General features: G+C 45.5%; 1 protein-coding gene across 6 annotated transcripts in view; it reads left to right on the top strand.

Annotated features, from left to right (window-relative positions):
- SNX29 (sorting nexin 29) overlaps positions 1–19322 on the top strand; it is a 213788-nt gene that overhangs the window by 93373 nt on the left and 101093 nt on the right. For 5 of the 6 annotated variants that reach the window (XM_053364008.1, XM_053364009.1, XM_053364012.1 and 2 more), the window contains 2 exons: positions 9567–9683; positions 19297–19322. The exon at positions 19297–19322 is cut by the window's right edge and continues 30 nt beyond it. In XM_053364008.1, coding sequence (XP_053219983.1) covers positions 9567–9683; positions 19297–19322 — 143 coding nt within the window. The remainder of the gene's footprint in view (positions 1–9566; positions 9684–19296) is intronic. The other variant, XM_053364010.1, reaches the window with a different exon arrangement.

The following is a 19322-nucleotide window of genomic DNA, read 5'->3' as shown; positions in this document are numbered from 1 at the left end:
GCTTCAGGTTACGCGTTTTTGGGTTGCACACCGCACCGAACCTGGAAGTACCGGAACAGGTTACTTCCGGGTTTTGGCGCATGCGCAGAAGTGCTAAATCACACTTTGCACATGCGCGGAAGCGCCGAATCGCGACCCGCACCAGTGCAGACGCAGCGCTGCGGGTTGTGAACATGCCTCCTGCACAGATCACGTTCACAACCCGAGGTTCCACTGTACTGTATACATATATAAAATACATTAAAACCATATAGTTTACATTAATGAAACACAACGGTACCAGCCTCCTCATTAAAAGTGGTCTGTTTCCAAAAGCCTGTTGGAATGAAAAAGGAGAAAGGGAGGACTATTATTAATGCATATAAAGTGTGTTCTCTTTTACTAAGTTTTGGCATCTCTGCTTTCCTGCAAGCTTTCAAGGTTCTTTATTGTAGGCAGAAGTCACTGTGCCCTATGATAACCCCAAATTCTCACCTCTGTTTTTCCATACATGAAGCAGCATTTGCTGTAAGCGTGTTGATTCTATTTATTAGTTTATTCAGGTCTTTCAAAATAAGGAGATGCAAAATGTAAAATATTTCAGTTGAGTGCATAGTTGTAAGAACAAAATATAAGCTTACAATATATTTTTTTAAAGTCTTAATTAGCTATTCATTTTCTTTTCTTTTTTAAAAAAGAGAGAGAATCTTACAGGTAAAGGAAACTAGCAGGGAGCAAATTAGCAGTCGGAAGTGTGTGAGAGTTTATTGATGGTTGAGGGAAAAATGGATGCCAGCAGGGAATTTTCAGTAATTACAGAGTAAGGAATTTTAACCAGAGTTAGTATAGCTCCTTTGGCTGCTTGTGAGTGATAATTACTACAATAGTAGGAAATCAGGTAAATTAAGTTGCACAACATGTCAGGCAAATTTAGATCTTCTGCCGTTGCTATTTTTTCATTACGTGGGGAATTAAAAATAGAAAGTTAACCTGAACATTTATGATTTGCACTTAAAGCCTCAGAAATCCAGACGCGAGGCGTGTATTCTGATTATCATCGTCCTTCCCTGGCAATGTCGCCTGTTCTTGATTTGCATCATATCTATGACGTCCCTGTGAGGAGCCTAACCTTTTAAAGATCTTTTACTGTTACTGCAAGGGGCAAGGGTGGCGTTGTGGGTTAAACCACAGAGCCTAGGACTTGCCGATCAGAAGGTCGGCGGTTCGAATCCCCGCGACGGGGTGAGCTCCTGTTGCTCGGTCCCTGCTCCTGCAAACCTAGCAGTTCAAAAGCACATCAAAGTGCAAGTAGATAAATAGGTACCACTCCGGCGGAAAGGTAAATGGCGTTTCCGTGCGCTGCTCTGGTTCTCCAGAAGTGGCTTAGTCATGCTGGCCACATGACCCGGAAGCTGTACGCCGGCTCCCTCGGCCAATAAAGCGAGATGAGTGCTGCAACCCCAGAGTCGGCCCCGACTGGACCTAATGGTCAGGGGTCCCTTTACCTTTACTGTTACTGCACCTATTGTATTATGTAGGTTTTTTCTATGGGTCATGAGCTCATGATCGCTAGTATGTTCCTAGTGCTCAGATTAACATAATGCCACTCTTGGTTTTCTTTTCTTCCTATTTTACCTTCTCTTTTATCCTCCCTCCCTCCCATTTTCCCCCAGGATTACATAGATGTCTTATAGAATCATAGAGTTGGAAGGGGTCCTGAGGATCATCTAGTCCAGCCCCCTGCAGTGCAGGAACATGCAGCTTTCCCTTATGGGGACTGAACCTGCAACCTTGGCGTTATCAGCAGCACGCTCTAATCAACAGGTCTATGTGGATTACATGTTCAGATAAAATAGCCAGCCAGTCAGCATTCCTCAAAGCACAGAGGCAATCATGTTTCTTCCCAGGATCATACACAGTCCCTCAGAAAGCCAAAATCGTGTACAGTCAAAACACATTAGGTTCAGTGGTGGGTGGGATCGCCAAAGTCTTATTTCAATGGTGGGTGGGATTGCCCGCCCCCTTTCTACTCCTTTAAACACACACACACACACACACACACACACACACACACACACACATTGCCAACAGCATAAAGCTGAATGCACACAAGTTAAATGCCCGTAAGTTGTGAGTTACCCGCGTCATTAAATGGTGCCAAACGATTTTCAATGTTGCATATTAATTTGTTGTGAGCTACCCTGGGACCTTAACAGTGAAGGCCAGTCAATAAATCAAAATAATAAGGATCATAACAATGTACCAGAGGACAGGTCCTTGCCCTGGGCAACTTATAACCTAGAATTCTCCGCAGGGGACGCCCAATGAAATGGGAGGGTATATGGGAAGAATTCCGGGGACGCGGGTGGCGCTGTGGGTAAAAGCCTCAGCGCCTAGGGCTTGCCGATCGAAAGGTCGGCGGTTCGAATCCCCGCGGCGGGGTGCGCTCCCGTTGCTCGGTCCCAGCGCCTGCCAACCTAGCAGTTCGAAAGCACCCTCGGGTGCAAGTAGATAAATAGGGACCGCTTACTAGCGGGAAGGTAAACGGCGTTTCCGTGTGCGGCTCTGGCCCGTACGGGCAGGGGTACCTTTACCTTCACCTATGGGAAGAATTCCATTTTCAATTCTGTTACACATACAGTGGTACCTTGGGTTAAGAACTTAATTCATTCTGGAGGTCTGTTCTTAACCTGAAACTGTTCTTAACCTGAGGTACCACTTCAGCTAATGGGGCCTCCCGCTGACGCCGCACGATATCTGTTCTCATCCTGAAGCAAAGTTCTTTACCCAAGGTACTATTTCTGGGTTAGCGGTGTCTGTAACCTGAAGTGTCTGTAACCTGAAGCATCTGTAACCCGAGGTACCACTGTACTTTGACTTAGTGAGGCAGAAATGAGGTGCCTGTGGGGTTGGATGTTCCCTGTCCCTGCAGTAGGGTATGGAGTCTTTTTGGAGGGGAGGTTTTGCCAAAGGGAACCATGGGAAAGGCGGTTTTTGAGGAGTGATTTGAAGTGTGGGTGATGCCTGGGGAAAGACTCCAAAGCCAGAAGGAAGGTGGAGGAGGACTTTCCAGGGCTTGGGTTGCAGCGCTCCGAATGATTTTCTTGATTATGATTTATATGGGGCCATCTGTCCTGGCAGCTCAGCAGCAAGCAGGAAAAGGTTGGCAGAGGACATTCTGCTCTGGCAAAGCTGGGAGCTCATGGGATCGTAGACAACGCCTTATGGGAGGCTGGATTCCTGCAGCACGAATCCAGGAGAATGCTGCAGCTGTGCTGCTTCCAGGTATAGGAGGCTAGTTCAGGACCTGGGACAGCTCTCTGTGCAGTCACCCAGGAGCAATGGCGGTTGTTTTCACAGTGGCCCTATGGAGTGCCCAAGCCTTGCTCCTTAGATGCAAATTTAAGCAAGAATTTGAAGGGCCAGTGCCCGGACTTAGGCCCTGGGGATGCAGTGTTGCAAAGTAGCCGCCAGCGGCATCTCCTCTGACTTCTCTGCTGGGAACTTCCAGGGGGCTGGATGGGTACGGGGGCTTTCAGGCAATGGGATGGGTGAGTTGTGGGTTCTGGTTCCTCGTTTTAAGGAGCGTGACTCCCCTGGCTTCTGAGGAAGCGGCCAGTGTCAAAGCCTCTTTCATCCAGAGGACTCTTGTTTTTCCACTTGATATCTATCTATATCTTCTGTGGTCTCCTCGGTTGCGTGGCCTTCCTCTGGGCCCTGGCCTGCTCTCTTGGAGTTCTAGCCACCGTGGAGTAGGCTCGGGTTGGGTCTCTGTCACATGTTGGGGCTCTGTCACATGTCCTTGCCCTCCCAGTGCTCTCCTACCTCTCCGCGGCGGCGGCGCGGCAAGGTCGGGGCTCCCCTCTTTTTTTCCTTCCTCTTTCTCTCTCTTCCTCCTTCTCCTCTTCTCCTTCTCCCTGCGTCAGCTCTGGGGTTTTCCTGGCCCTGGAGCGCCACTGGGCAGTCAGCCGGGCACCCTCGCTCCCAGCTCGATTTGAGTTGCGGGGGGAGGGGGGTCAGCAGTTCCCCAAGTTGACGCACTGGGTGTCCTCAGCAGTGGCGGCGGCAGCAGCAGTCTCAGCAGCCTGGAGCCAGCCTGGTTAACATTCATGAGTGCGAAGTCACATGAAATCAGATCTGTGCCTATTTTTCCATCACTGTTGCATTATTCAACTTTATGTAGAGAAATTGCCGCAGAAACAAAGTTTATTAAAGAAATAACCATCCTGAGTAATTTGACAAGCTAATTGGTTGCATCACAAGAACAGTTGGCTTTCATGGCTATCAGCTGTAAAGCCAAGTGGTTTCTGTCTGAATATTACACTAATAGGCTGGCGTTTCTCTCCTGAGTGTAATAGAAAATATGTCAGATTACTGAGGGCTCCTGCTGAGCACACGGCTCATATTAATATTAATAAAGTTTTGAGATTGTTTGATCAAAATGTGTGATTTTAATAGAATGATCAGATTTCCTTCAGAGCTGTAGTTTCTTGAAACAGCTATGGGAATTTAGGTTCTGCTTTGATTGGAAATCATTTATGTCTCCCACCTCTTCATAAGAAAAGTTCTCTTCTCCCCCTCTTCACATCTGATCACTTTATCTTAGTAACTGGAGCCTGCTGGATCTTGCGGCATGCTGCAGTGGAGATTCCAAAAATGCTACTAGGACCAGTAGATTTTTATTTAGACGAAAACAATCACATTGAAAAGAAAGAGAATTGCTGACTCAATAGAAACGAGCGATTCAAATGTGCCAAGCTTGCCCTGTCCTGAAGCCTCTTGGTCCCTTTCGACGAGACCTGCTTCAACAGAGATAAATAGGGGTTTCCAAAAGCTGCGAAAAGCTACAGTAACATTCCACATGTTTTGACAGAGACTGTCAACTGAAATAGCACAGTTAGTGACAGAGCAATGACAGGGAAGACATGCTCAGAATAACAGCAGACCCCAGAGCAGCCTTCCCACCCCCCGCAACTTGCTGGCTTCCAGATGCCTCAGCCTACAAACCTCGCGACCATTGGCCATGTTGGCTGGCGCTGGTAGCGGTTGTCACCCAATAGCAAAAAATAGTAAAAAAGGTAAAGGACCCCTGGACGGTTAAGTCCAGTCAAAGGTGCCTAGGGGGTTGCGGCACTCATCTTGCTTTCGGGCCGAGGGAGCCGGCGTTTGTCTGCGACAGCTCTCCGGGTCATGTGGCCAGAATGACTAAACCGCTTCTGGCACAACGGAACACCGTGACAGAAGCCAGAGCGCATGGAAATGCCGTTCACCTTCCTGCCACAGTGCAATTTATCTGTTGCACTGGTGTGCTTTCAAACTGCTAGGTTGGCAGGAGCTGGGACAGAGCTACAGGAGCTCACTCCATCGCAGGGATTCGAACCGCCAACCTTCCGATCGTCAAGCCCAAGAGGATCAGTGGTTTAGACCACAGCGCCACCCACGTCCCCCGCCCAATAGCGTCTCCAAGGCATCAGGTTGGGGAAAGATGATAGAGGAGAATAAGGCATTGTGAGCTGAATGCACGGCTGGTCAGGTCAGAACTTTGGTCTGTCCAGCTCCATAATGTCAAGCTGATTGGCAGCAGCTCTCCAAGGTCCATCATAAGAGGTCTTCCCCTCTGTGGCTTCCTACCTGGAAGTGCCAGAAACTGAACTGAAGATCTTTTGCATGCAAACATGTTGTCTGCCACAAAGCAGGCACCTTTAACTATAGAAGAAGAAGAAGAAGAAGAAGAAGAAGAAGAAGGGGAGGAGGAGGAGGAGGAGTTTGGATTTGATATCCCGCTTTATCACTACCCGAAGGAGTCTCAAAGCGGCTAACGTTCTCCTTTCCCTTCCTCCCCCACAACAAACACTCTGTGAGGTGAGTGGGGCTGAAAGACTTCAGAGAAGTGTGACTGGCTCAAGGTCACCCAGCAGCTGCATGTGGAGGAGCGGAGGCGCGAACCCGGTTCCCCAGATTACGAGTCCACCGCTCTTCACCACTACACCACACTGGCTCTCGATATAGACTTGATCCTGTGCATCAATTTGCTATGAGAAAGATCTTCTCCAGTTTCACCATAGCTTCTGCTCCAACCTGTGAACCTTTAGGGCAGGAGTGGGGAACCTTTGGTCCTCCAGGTATTGCTAGACTGCACCTCCCATCATTCCTGTCCATTGGCCGTGCTTGTTGGGGCTGATGGGAGTTGTAGTTTAGCAACATCTGAAGGGCCACAGGTTCCCCACAGCTGTCTTTAGGGAGATGGTGGTGCTACGAAGACAAGATATCACCGCTACTTGTTATTTTGGTTTTTTTATTACAATTTATGTTCCTTCCTCCAACAAGCTCGGGCTGTGTATATGGTCCTTCCTTTTTACTCTTGTCCACCCTGTGAAATAAGTTTTGCTGAAAGCGGGAGAGAATGCACATTTGTCTCAGAGTTTTGTGTTCTCTTGTTTTTAAAGACATTTCATGTGAGCCCTAGTTTAGACATTTTTAGAGCGCTGACGAAATCTGGTGAAAGAGATCAGAGATCAGTCCGTGAGATTCTTGTGGCATCCGTGATTTAGTATCGTGCTGGTTCAGAGGTTTTCTTCAATTGACTGGTGTTTTATCTTTGAAGCAGCGGTTTTCAAAATCTTGCCTGAAGCACAAGTAATCAGCTGCTATGGTACAGTAGCAACATTGTGACATGTGGCTATGATGGGAAAGGAAACGCCTGGCCCTCCAGATGTTACTGGGCTACAACTCCAGTGGTCAGGAATGATGGGAATTGTAGTCCCACCAATATCTGTCCCACCAGGATAAACCAGGGTCAGAATGAATGGTTGCTAGCCACAATGGCTACATTTTTCCTCCACTGTCAGTGCCTCTGAATACCAGTCGCTGAGAATCCCAGATGGGAAGAGTGCTGTTGCGGTCAGACCCTGTTTGTGGGTTTCCTATAAGCATCTGGCCATTGTGAGAACAGGATGCTGGACTAGCTTTGGTCTGATCCAGTAGGCTCTTCTCGTGATCAGAAAGACTCACATGTGGCCTTAGAGCAAAAACAAATTCCGAGTTTGAAAATGACCTTCCTTTTCTTCTTTTCAAACGTTCAATCTGCATACAGTACATGAATTTCAGAATTGGGTGTCTGCTTTACACGTCCATGCCTGATTTTGAATTCTGAGGAAAGATTGGCATTCCTTATGGTCTAACAGGCACGATCATTTAATGCACCGTTAATAATAATGTTTCTCCATATGGTTTTATATTGATTAAATAATCTTCCTAGCTACTTTCATAGGTTCAGGGTAGAACCATCATCCTGGGACTGTTATTCAGGCGGCAACTCGGGTGTGAATACATAATGCTCTAATTGTTAGCGTGGAATAAGTACACGCTTGATCTTATCTGAACAAGCTAGCACGGAGTAATTAACTAGGTTATCTTTAATTAAATCCAATGAGGCTGTGAAGCTACCCCCGTAACAGAATTAAGTAAAACAGAAAAGCATAATGCAAATAGAAATGTATAATAATAACAAAAGGTTGGTGTCAAGGGAATACTGCAGCCTGGTCTGCATGACATAGAATTGTACAATTAGAAGGGACCCAAAGAGGAGGCATCTAGTGGTTACCAGATTTTTTTCAAAGAATCCAGGGACACTCCCCCCCCCCGAAGCTGAGTAACAACAGGGAGTCAGTAGTGGGGATGGTGAGGCAAAAAACCCTGGGCCCAACCACACATGCATATTGTATAAAGGTGCAAAGCCCTTCTTTCGCACCCTGTGAAACATAAATGCGCAGGGTTTTTTTAAAAACTGGGCAACAGCGCGCCACCTGCCCGTGGCTCCTGAGGCTTCCCCAATCTCCTTCCCCCTTCCCCCTTTGTTTTGACAGATCAGGGGAGGCTTGGGAGTCATGGGCGGGCAGCCATTGCCCAGGAGGGGCCAGCCTGGTAGTGCAGTTGGCTCTGGCTGGCTTCAGGAGCTGCTTGCTACTTGCTACTGTGGCGCAGGAAAAATGGCAGGCGCCATGGCAGCGAGCAGCTCTTGAAGCCAGCCTGAGCCAACTGCGCTACCAGGCTGCTGAAGCTGCCACTGCCACGTTTCCCAGGGACATTCCAGGGATGGAATTTGTCCAGGGACAGATGTGCAAATATGGGGACTGTCCCCGGGAACCAGGGACATCTGATAACCCTAATCTAGTCCAACCTCATGCAATGCAGGAATCACAGCCTAGGAAACCATGATCGACAGCCATCTAACCTCTGTTTTAAACCCCTTCCCCTTTAAGTAGAGTCCACCACCTTCCGAAGAGCCATTGTAGCATCAACTTCTTCAGCTCAGCTGTCTGCTTTCAGGGGGTGGGGACCACACTCAGGAATGAGCCAAATATAGGAATGCAAGATGCTGTGTTATACTGAGTCAGGCCACTGGCTCGCATTGCCTGCACTGATTGACAGCAGGCCTCCAGGGTTTCAAACAGCATCCTCTGAGATATCTATCTGGAAATGCTGAGAACGCGAAGGACGCGAAGCAGGCACTCTACTCCTGCGCTATGGTCCTCCTCCTTATGAGGACCATGTGGATGTGCAGGCTGCCAGGCAGGAAGGGCCATAGCTCAGTGATAGAGCGTCTGCCTTGCCCACAGGAAATCCTGGGTTCAATCCCTGGCATTTCCGGGTAAGGCTGAGAAAAACTCCTAGCTGAAGCCCTGAAGAGGCATCTGCTGGTTGGTGTAGACCAGGGGTCAGCAAACTTTTTCAGCAGGGGGGCGGTCCACTGTCCCTCAGACCTTGTGGGGGGCCAGATTATATTTTTTGTGGGGAAATGAATGAATTCCTATGCCCCACAAATAACCCAGAGGTGCATTTTAAATAAAAGGACACATTCTACTCATGCAAAAACACGCTGATTCCTGGACCATCCGCAGGCCGGATTTAGAAGGCGATTGGGCCAGATCCGGCCCCCTGGCCTTAGTTTGCCTACCCATGGTGTAGATAGTACAGTGGTACCTCGGGTTACATACGCTTCAGGTTACATACGTTTCAGGCTACAGACTCTGCTAACCCAGAAATAGTACCTCGGGTTAAGTACTTTGCTTCAGGATGAGAACAGAAATCGTGCTCCGGCAGCACGGTGGCAGCGGGAGGCCCCATTAGCTAAAGTGGTGCTTCAGGTTAAGAACAGTTTCAGGTTAAGATCAAACGTCCAGAACGAATTAAGTACGTAACCAGAGGTACCACTGTACTGAGCTGGATGGACACAGTAGTCTGACTTGATATAAGGCAGTTTCTACGTTCTTCTGCACTTTGTGGCTAGCAAGGAAAGAGCTCTGCCAAAAGCCCTGGTTTGGATGGTATACAATATTGGCTCATCTTTGTGCAGTAGCAAAAAAGGAAATGGTAGGGCTGTGAGCTCCTCTCCAGCAAACTTGCACATTCTCACTAAGCCATAGTACGGCTTATCACGTTATATGGGAGCCTGGCCACTGTGTGCAGAATGTACTTACTCGATATCACACAGTATATTTGCTGCCCACTAACGTCGTTTCTTTTGTTGACAGTATAAAAACGAAGTGGCTTTCAAAAATAAATAAATGGTATTGCTTGTTTTCCAGGTGGCGGAGATGCACGGGGAGCTGATAGAATTCAACGAGAGACTGCACCGCGCTTTGATGGCTAAAGAAGCTCTTGTGACTCAGATGAGACAGGAACTCATTGATTTGAGAGGACCGGTAGGTTTTTTAAAAGAATATAATACCCATAGTCATCTTGATCTGTTTATCCAGACTGAAGTCCTAGAAAAGGGTGTTTGAAGCTGAACATTGGAAGGTTCAGGATAGACAAAAGAATGTACTGCTAAACTGTTCAGTACACTCCTGCAGGAGGCAGTGGTGGCCACGAATTTGGGTGGTTTTTAAAAAAAGGTTTAGACAAATTCCTGGAGGATGAAGCTGTTAATGGCTGCTATCCACCCCAGCTGTGTTCTTGCTTCCAGCACGTCTCTGAATACCAGTTGCTGGGAATTGCAAATGGAGAGGGTGCTGTTGTGCTCAGGTCCTGCTTCCATTGTGAAAAGAGAATAATGGAGTAGATGGGCCATTGGATATTTTCCTTAGAGGTTCTTAAACAGAGGTTGGAAGGACCCACGTATTTACAAGACCACCTCTCCTGGTATGTCCCATGGAGGACCTTAAGGTCCACAAATGACAACACTTTGGAGGTCCCAAGTCGCAAGGTGGTTAGATTGGTCTCAACTAGGGCCAGGGCCTTTTCAGTACTGGCCCCAACTTGGTGGAACGCTCTGTCACAAGAGACAGAGCTGTTCCGCCTGGCCTTTGGTTTGGATTCTGTCTGACCCTTATGTTTCCCTCCCCTTATGGTTTTGAACTATGGGCTACTATTAAAATAAGGCTGCATTTTAAATTGTATTTTAACCTGTATTTTATTTTTCTTTCCCCCCTCTCCTATTACGTTTTTATTGTGATTTTACAGGTGTTAGCCACCCTGAGCCCGGCTCTGGCCGGGGAGGGCGGGGTATAAATAAAAATTTCTTCTTCTTCTTCTTCTTCTTCTTCTTCTTCTTCTTCTTCTTCTTCTTCTTCTTCTTCTTCATCTGTCAGGGCTTCTTTAGCTGTATTTCTTGCATTGCAGGGGTTTTGACTAGATGACTCTTGGGTGTCCCTTCCAGCTTCACAGTTCTATAAAAATATTTATAATTGCGCAGATGCTCAAATGTGAGTCTTTTATTTATATATATAAAAGTCATTTCTTTGAACATTTGGCTTTATTTATCCAAGTAGAGGATAAGACATTTTGAAAGAGGTTAAAGATAAAGTAATCTGTGTCTAACAGATAATGTTGTATAAGCAGCTGTTAAAACAAGCGTTTGCTACCAGTTCCCAAATTTCTCAGCAAGGGCAGGAAAGGGGGAGGTGGAAAAATTAAAATAGCAGTGAGACACGTGGGTGTGGGAGGCTTTGATAACCACAGACAGCTTTCTCTTTCTAGGAATTTTTTTCTATCTTCTCACTGGGGAACACAAATATATTTTGCTGGTGTTAATCTGGCGAGTGTGGCAGCAAAATCTGTTGAGCTGCCAGTTTTATTTACATCCGTAAGAATGCAAATACCCTGTACGCAAAGGAGATTGGGCAGCTGTGCTCACTCTTCTACAGTGAGTAATCTACAACACATCCGCGGTTATTAAAGTTTACAAAATTAGATGCCAAAATGCAGTCCATCCTACTTTGGCTAACACAAAACTTGAGATGGTCTGATCTGGTTTTGAGAAAAGGAAGAATATCAAAACTCGAATGGCCCAAGGCAAGCAAGAAATTGAAAACTGCCACAGGCAACTAAGACTGTTGCTTTAAAAAGCAAAGGTAATCATGTGGGTCCATAAAGGGTAGTGGGGCAGCCCTTCAAAATCCATAGCTGGGCAATAATTTTATTGGAAACCACCAGCATATCATAGGATATTGGCAATCTTCCTTGTTCTCGAGAACTCTTCATCAGGTACAACTTGGTAACTGTAGGACCAGGTTTTCAGCCTCTGCGCCAAGACAGAGATTGTAGACATAATAAATATTTGGTTGTTGTTGTTTAGTCGTTTAGTCATGTCCGACTCTTCGTGACCCCCTGGACCAGAGCACGCCAGGTACTCCTGCCTTCCACTGCCTCCCGCAGTTTGGTCAAACTCATGTTGGTAGCTTCGAGAACACTGTCCAACCATCTTGTCTTCTGTCGTCCCCTTCTCCTTGTGCCCTCAATCTTTCCTAATATCAGGGTCTTTTCCAGGGAGTCTTCTCTTCTCATGAGGTGGCCAAAGTATTGGAGCCTCAGCTTCAGGATCTGTCCTTCCAGTGAGCACTCAGGGCTGATTTCCTTCAGAATGGAGAGGTTTGATCTTCTTGCAGTCCATGGGACTCTCAAGAGTCTCCTCCAGCACCATAATTCAAAAGCATCAAATCTTCGGTGATCAGCCTTCTTTATGGTCCAGCTCTCACCTCCATACATCACTACTGGGAAAACCATAGCTTTAACTATACAGACTCTTTGGTAGGTGCTGCAGTGGTGAAGTTTGCTCCTGCAAGATGTAGTGATGGCCACCAACCTGGGTGGTTTTAGAAGAGTATTGGGCAAATCTATGGCGGATTTAGGCTATCAGTGGCTATTTTCCACTGCCATTGTTCGAGGCAGTATGTGTCTGAATGATCATTGCTGGGGATTTTAAGGACTGAGAAGGCTACAGTACTCAGGCCCTGCTTGCTGGCTTCCCATAGGCATCTGTTTGGCCATTGTGAGAACAGGATGCTGGACTAGATGGGCAGTTGGCCTTACCCAGCAAGGCTCTTTTGGGGGTCTAAGGCCACACATCTATCTGAAGAAGGGTGCATGCACACGAAAGCTTATTCCTAGAATAAACTTAGTAGGTCTCTAAGGTGCTACTAGACTATTTTTTATTTTGGCCACACACCTAGGTTTCCAAAATGAAGAAGCAACAGTTGCTAGACTGGAGAGGGGTGTCACCTGGGGAGGGGAATATATGGTTTGAGGAAAGTGGCAAGGGTCCAGCAGATTCATGGGCTTTCATAAACAGTGTGAGAAATGCAAGCACTCCTACAGAATGGAACAGCAGGATAAAGAGGGTCTCAGAAAAGCCACCTGTAAAAATAGGTAACTTTGGCCATGCCAGAGCTTAACTTTGAAAGGTATTATTCTTTATTCATTCATTAATTTTGTGGAAAATGCATTTTTAAAGAAATGGGTCCCCCACTGCCATAGAAAAATATAGTAGTGGTAAATTTTCCATTACAGAAAATGCTCAGCGCTATACAGATTCTGTCTTATTTCATTCATCTTCATAGCCATCACCTGTGTTAAGAAATGGGACATTTCTGCCTGATTTCTTGATGTAGTTGCAAACCAATCTCCCAGCATTTGGTATTTTGTACATTTAGTCAGGATGTCTTCAAGAGGAGAACTAGTGTGGGTGGGGGAGCGGATATCATTATAAATAAGATTATGATGGATGACAAGGAGATGGTGCCCTTTGCAACAGACTCCTGTCCTTTTGAAGCCATATAAAATAATTAGGTGGCAGAATTCTTTATTATGTGCTTCACAAATACATTGGCATAGACTAGAGTTTAATTGCGGTACTGCTAACTATAAATTTTGGAACGAAATCTTAAGGGCAAGTTAAACTTAATGGTACATCCAGTGGTGGATTTTGTAAGCAGAATAGCTCTGTTTAATTTCGTCGTAGTCTAGCTGAACATTGGGCATCAAATTTGCTTACTGAGTGTACTTTGACCCCCAGTCTTGCCTGTGAAATATCATTTCTTGACTGTCAGTAAGTAGGGAAACCTAGACTGCAGGTAAAACAAACAAATTGTGCGATCAGGATAAATTTGGCAAATGCTGTCGGTTTGCTATGCAGGTTGCTTAGCTACTGCTCACAAAATGTCATCCTTTCTAACAGTGTTAGAAATAATATAATCATTAATAAATGCAAGGTATGAGAAAAAACAATGTAGAGATTATGTGCAACTCTATTATTATTATTATTAATAAAAATAATATTATTAGCTACCTTTCAGGATATAAATCCTTCTAAAGTGGCATATAAGTAAAATCAAAATACACGAATAAACATGATCTACATATAAGTAGCCACCAGGATCCTTCCTACTGGGGAGCTGGTGGTAGATGGCATGTTGCGAGTGGCAGGGAAATAGGGGGCAAGGGGCTGGAGTAGGAAGAGGGATTTTGAGTCTGTGTTCCTTTGGTTTCTGTTCTCTCCGCTTAGTGTGGTCATAAAGGTAAAGGTACCCCTGACCATTAGGTCCAGTTGTGGCCGACTCTGGGGTTGCGGCGCTCATCTCGCTCTATGGGCCGAGGGAGCCGGCGTACAGCTTCCGGGTCATGTGGCCAGCATGACTAAGCCGCTTCTGGCGAACCAGAGCAGCGCATTGAAACGCCGTTTACCTTCCCGCTGGAGCGGTACCTATTTATCTACTTGCACTTTGACGTGCTTTCGAACTGCTAGGTTGGCAGGAGCTGAGACCGAGCAACGGGAACTCACCCCGTCACGGGGATTCGCACTGCCGACCTTCTGATCAGCAAGTCCTAGGCTCTGTGGTTTAACCTACAGCGCCACCCATGTCCCTGGTCATTATATAAACCGGGGTTAACCCCCCCCCTTTTTGGGGGCTGTGGGCATGTTTTGATTTTTGAGCAAGTGTCATGGATACCGTCTTCTCTGGTCACTTCTCTGCCGTTCCCCTAAATTAGCCCCCCCCCAAAAAAAGCCAGAAGAAGAGAGTATTTGGGTGTGCATAAACAGATACAGGTTTCACCTGCATCCAGTGGAATTAATCCGAGCTTTGAAGAGACCATAGATATGAAAGAGGAAGCGTGAAAGAGCGTTGCACTTCCAACTTCCTCCTTCAGCTCTTTGCCCTTTTCAAGGGAGGGCCAAGGATTCCCCATACCTGGGACACAAGGACCCCTCTCAGGACCAAGCTAGATAATACGTTAGTATATTTCTGTGCCATTTAATGCAAGCAATTTCATTTCACATAAATTGCCAGCTGGAGCGCTCTGTCCCAGCATGGGACCCCTACTATTGGGTGGGGGCAAGGGGGGCTGTAATCCTTTGTCTTCCACAGTGGTCCCAATTGGAAACTTATCACCGACATTTGCAATTTTGCTTAGTGGGGGGAAAGACCCTCTGTTGAAGCAAATGAGAATTTCCCTACAACGCAAACAGCATATAATACACGGACCCATTTAGGCCAGTACTGTCTACTTCAGTGATGGCCAAACTCAGCCCTCCAGGTGTTTTGGGACTACAGTGCCCATCATCCCTGACCACTGGTCCTGTTAGCTAAGGATGATGGGCGTTGTAGTCCCAAAACAGCTGGAGGGCCAAGTTTGGCCATCACTGGTCTACTTTGACTGCTGGTCGTTCTTGAGGGTCTTGGTCTAACTCTGCGGCTTCATTCTATATGTGTAGTTGCCAGTGATGGGTCTGTTACCTGTTTGTGCACTTAAAGCATGTGCTCTGATGCTCTCCATTTCCCCCCCTGCCTCCCCCCGTTGCAAAATGTCTTTAAAGCGTCAGATGATAAATGCCAAAAGTCTCCAGCTGAAATAATGTTGTTTAATCACTTCATTCCTCCTAGTCATCGAAGTACCCTTAGCTTCAAATGCATTTTTAAAGATGTCCAGCTTTGGAGAAATGTGGAATAATAAGCACTCTCCATCAATACAACATATTTAAGCTATTCATAGCTGAAGGGAAGGGAATGTAAAGTGTAAGATTCCCTCTGTCCCTTTATATTCATCATGGAGTGAAGCAGCTAGATATTAAAAAATCTGGTTCAGTTTCCAGGTTGTGCTAGAGCTGTAAATATAGAAAAGCGGAAATATAAATGAAAAGTACCAGGAATGCTCTTTTATGAAAGAGAGGGGGGCATAGCAGGTTTGCTATCTTATCTACTGTGGTTTTGCCTCCTCTTAGCATATTTGTGTTCACTTTTTCTACCCAGACTTTCTTTTTGAAAGAGCAACTCTAAACTAAATGCCCACGTTTAATACTGCCTCCGAATTCCTAGGCCATAATGATGTGAAGTGTTTGCGAATTATTCTGCGTCAGCTGGTGCAAAATGAAGGGAATATATTGAAATATATATGCAAGGTGTATTTCTGTTGTAAGTAACCTGGTACTTAATTGCTGCTGATTAATCACCCTTCAAGAAAATTGAGTATAATTTGCTGCAAAGAGGTATTTAAGTGATTTCTGCGCAACAGTTGCAGGGAAACTTCTGGACCGTTCAAAATTAGTGCTAAACTTAAAGACACATTCGGCTCTTTCCCTTTCCTAGGTAGAGAACGGAGCTTGTTCTTCCTCCCAGTGAGCCTCACTCCCTTTTCTTTCCACTTTTTCCTTCTTCTGCTTCTCCACTTTCTGTGTTGTTGTTTTTAAAATTATTCTGTCCCTGCTGGACCACAATGGTGTTGTAAGACATGAATCGATGGCAGAGAGGTACGGTGGTTAGAATTTCAGAACTAGGACTTGGGAGACCATGGTTCAAATTCCCACTCAGCCACGATTCTGACTGACCCGAGTGACAGTTAAAACTTTTTAAGAATCGTCACTGTTAAAAACATTCTTAAAGCAGTTACACTTAAAAGCTTTCTCTCACCAGCATTGTCAGAAACAGTGTTTTTCAGCCATCAAGTGCCCAGCCAATGTTTTCAATTTCCACTTGGAAGTCAATACAGTGGTACTTCGGTTTAAGAACAGTCCTGTTTATGAACAATTCGGTTTACAAACTCTGCAAAACCGGAAGTAGTGTTCTGGGTTGCGAACCTTACCTTGGTCTACAAACAGAAACCGATCAGTGGAAGGGCACCGGCAGTGGGAGGCCTCATTAGGGAAAGCTCACCTCGTTTTAAGAACGGATTTGGTTTAAGAACAGACCTCAGGAACGGATTAAGTTTGTAAACTGAAGTACCACTGTAATGAAGGAGACAGATACACCTCGCCATGGTGGGCATCTTACATATGGGGAACTGCCACTGAGAAGCTTCTATCATGATGGGTCAGTAGCATCCTAGCTGCTCCCAGAGGTGGCATCACCAATTGTGGCCTCACGTGCCAGTTGTAGGGGGGCTGAGAGGGTTAATATTGGAGGTTTCCTCTTTTAAAAGCTGCGTAATAACATTTGCATCATCTTCCAAGAAAACAGGGTAGCTTTGCCAATGAAGTGGCTAAGTGGGAGAGAGGTGATGTCCCCAGTTTGTGTGGGGCCTTAGAGAGGCATGAACAGTCTATATGGCTTTAGGTAAACTGCCATCCATCAGCCCCAGGGCTTCTTCCCAGCCAGTGTGCATTATGAAGTTAATGACTTGCCTTTTGAAGTATTCATAGGGCAAGGTTTCCCAGACTTGGGTCTCCAGCTGTTGTTGGACTAAAACTCCCATCACCCCTAGCTAGCAGGACCAGTGGTCAGGGATGATGGGAACTGTAGTCCAAAAACAGCTGGAGACTCAAGTTTGAGAAAGCCTTCTTAGGGTATGTTCTCTGAATACTGTTCAACATGCTATATGAATGCTGGTTTATGATAATAAATAATTGGTAAAATATTCTGAACAATCCCTTTATAATCTCATAGCAAATGGGTGTTGATCAGTAGATTGTTGTTCAGCGCTGTTCACCTGCATCACTGCAGTTTTTCAAGGCAGAATTTTTGTTCATTGTGATTTTTGGCCCCTTTCCATGGTTGCCGCACAACACAGAGGAAAATATGTACATCTAAAATCACATTGCATTAGCATAATGACTTAGGCTTCCTCCAGAACTCTTGCAAATGACTTCCTCATTGAAGTCAGGAAAGGTGCATTGAAAGTGAGTCTGTATGTGCAGTGAAGATCTTACAGTGAGTTATTTCTCCCTGTTGTTCCTTTGTGATTGCTGCTACTTACGGATGTACCCCTGCGGGGCTGAAATTGAGGTACAATAATGGGAATCGGGACGTTAGTTTTCAATGGATGACTTTAATGTCCAATTGCATCTGCAGCAGATGTGCTAGGGGTCTCGTTTGACGATGATGATCCCATCTGGTGTTTCTGCCACCAAGCCCATGCTGAATTAATCAGCAAACAGTATATTACCATGCATCCTTAATATTAGACCTGTTTTTCCTGGAGAAGCTACACCACACACACACCCCTGATGTAGGTTCAGTCACATGCGATACTGCCCTGTAGCACACTTTCTGGATGGGTTGGTGGTGCTGTTTTTCATGTACTTGCCACAGGACATCAGTGGCAGAAATCCCAGAGAGCTTGGGATAGGTTTTTAAAATCATGCCCCCCTCCCCATTTTAAGGTCAGCTGCAGTGATCATTCAGTTTGCAACTTAAGGGTTAATGTTAAAGCCAACCAGCCAAGAGAGAGATGGGTGGAGGTGTTGCTTAGTAACCGGTCAGAGGGGCATGATGTTCAGTGAGGGAATACTCTACCCTCATTGGCTGTTGAGTTCTGAGGGAGTTTTCTTCTGTGTTTAGTTGTATATATCTTTCTGAAACGAAAAAGGCCTGTCCTAAGGAAGACACAACCCCTCCGTTCCGTGTATGCAATATTTCAGTCTTGGCCACAGTAGCCATCCCCATTACATGTCATCCATGGGGGCTTAGTGGAGGGTCAGATTGGACCACAAGGAAGGGGGCGGGAACGTTAGACAACTTGCTGTGGAAGATTGTGCTCTTAGAGCTGCATTAGCGCCAATCACAATTATCTAAATGTCTCCTGCAAAGGTTAGATGCTTCATGAATAATTCCTTCAGCTCCCTAACCTGAAACTCCTCTAGGTAAAATAATCAGCAACTTTTGATGGCAGAGATAATGGGGGCATAATTACATCAGAAGGTACTGCATTTTAAAGGACACCGATTTAAAGGTCGCCTGGTGCTAGAGTTACTGATGTCCAAAATGCAGCTGTGTGGTGCTTGCTTTGAAGGTTATTATTGTGCATGCTAAAAAATCTAGGCACTTTCTTTTTCTTTTTTTAAAAAAATCTGATTCTAAAAATCAGAAGGATAATTAAGCATCAACTCATATAGAATATGGTGCTTATTTCTTAGGTAACTGTGCTTGGAATTTGTCAGAAGAGTTAATTAGATGTGAGGACGTGTCTCTTGAATTGGCACCCCACGAGAGGAATATCTCGCCCCCCCCCCCCAGTATACAAATTTAAATTGTTTTATCAAAACCCAATTTCTTTAATCAGGTAACATCACTAGTGCAAATGTGTTAATTGAGGTTCTTCAGAAAGCTTTCTCCTTGCAGGAAAAGAAAGAAAGAAAGTGAGTTAAAAGGCTACCCATTCAGGAAGACAAATTGCAGTGAACCCCGTCTAGTGATAAAACAGATGTGAGACCTTTAAGACCATGTGATTTATTAGTTTTAATTTTTTATGTTTGTATCCTCTGGGTGATGTACATGGAGTTCTTCCAGTTTATTTTCACAACAGCCCTGTCCAGTGATAGGTTAGGTAAGAGGTGAGAAATTTTGTTTAAGCATCTGTCTTCCATTACTTTATATATATGAAGTTTAAAGTGGTATGAGAATATACACATAACATACAAAATTCCAGAAGTGTTACCCAGACTTTTGTTCTGATAGGAGCCACTGGGGTGGAAAGTGACATTCCTCCTATTGCTTTTAGATATTTGTTTTTGGGAATGTCCAGTCCCATATCTCTGCGCTTTGAGTCAACCAGATAGGCAATACCATTGCTTAAACACAATTTAATCCCCTCTTCTTTCAACTGCAGGTTCCTGGAGATCTGAGCCAAACATC

Source organism: Podarcis raffonei, chromosome 14 (assembly GCF_027172205.1).
Source record: "Podarcis raffonei isolate rPodRaf1 chromosome 14, rPodRaf1.pri, whole genome shotgun sequence".
Lineage (NCBI taxonomy): Eukaryota > Metazoa > Chordata > Lepidosauria > Squamata > Lacertidae > Podarcis > Podarcis raffonei.
The sequence above is the reverse complement of the archived record's forward strand: the minus strand, read 5'-3'. Positions and strand labels throughout refer to the sequence as shown.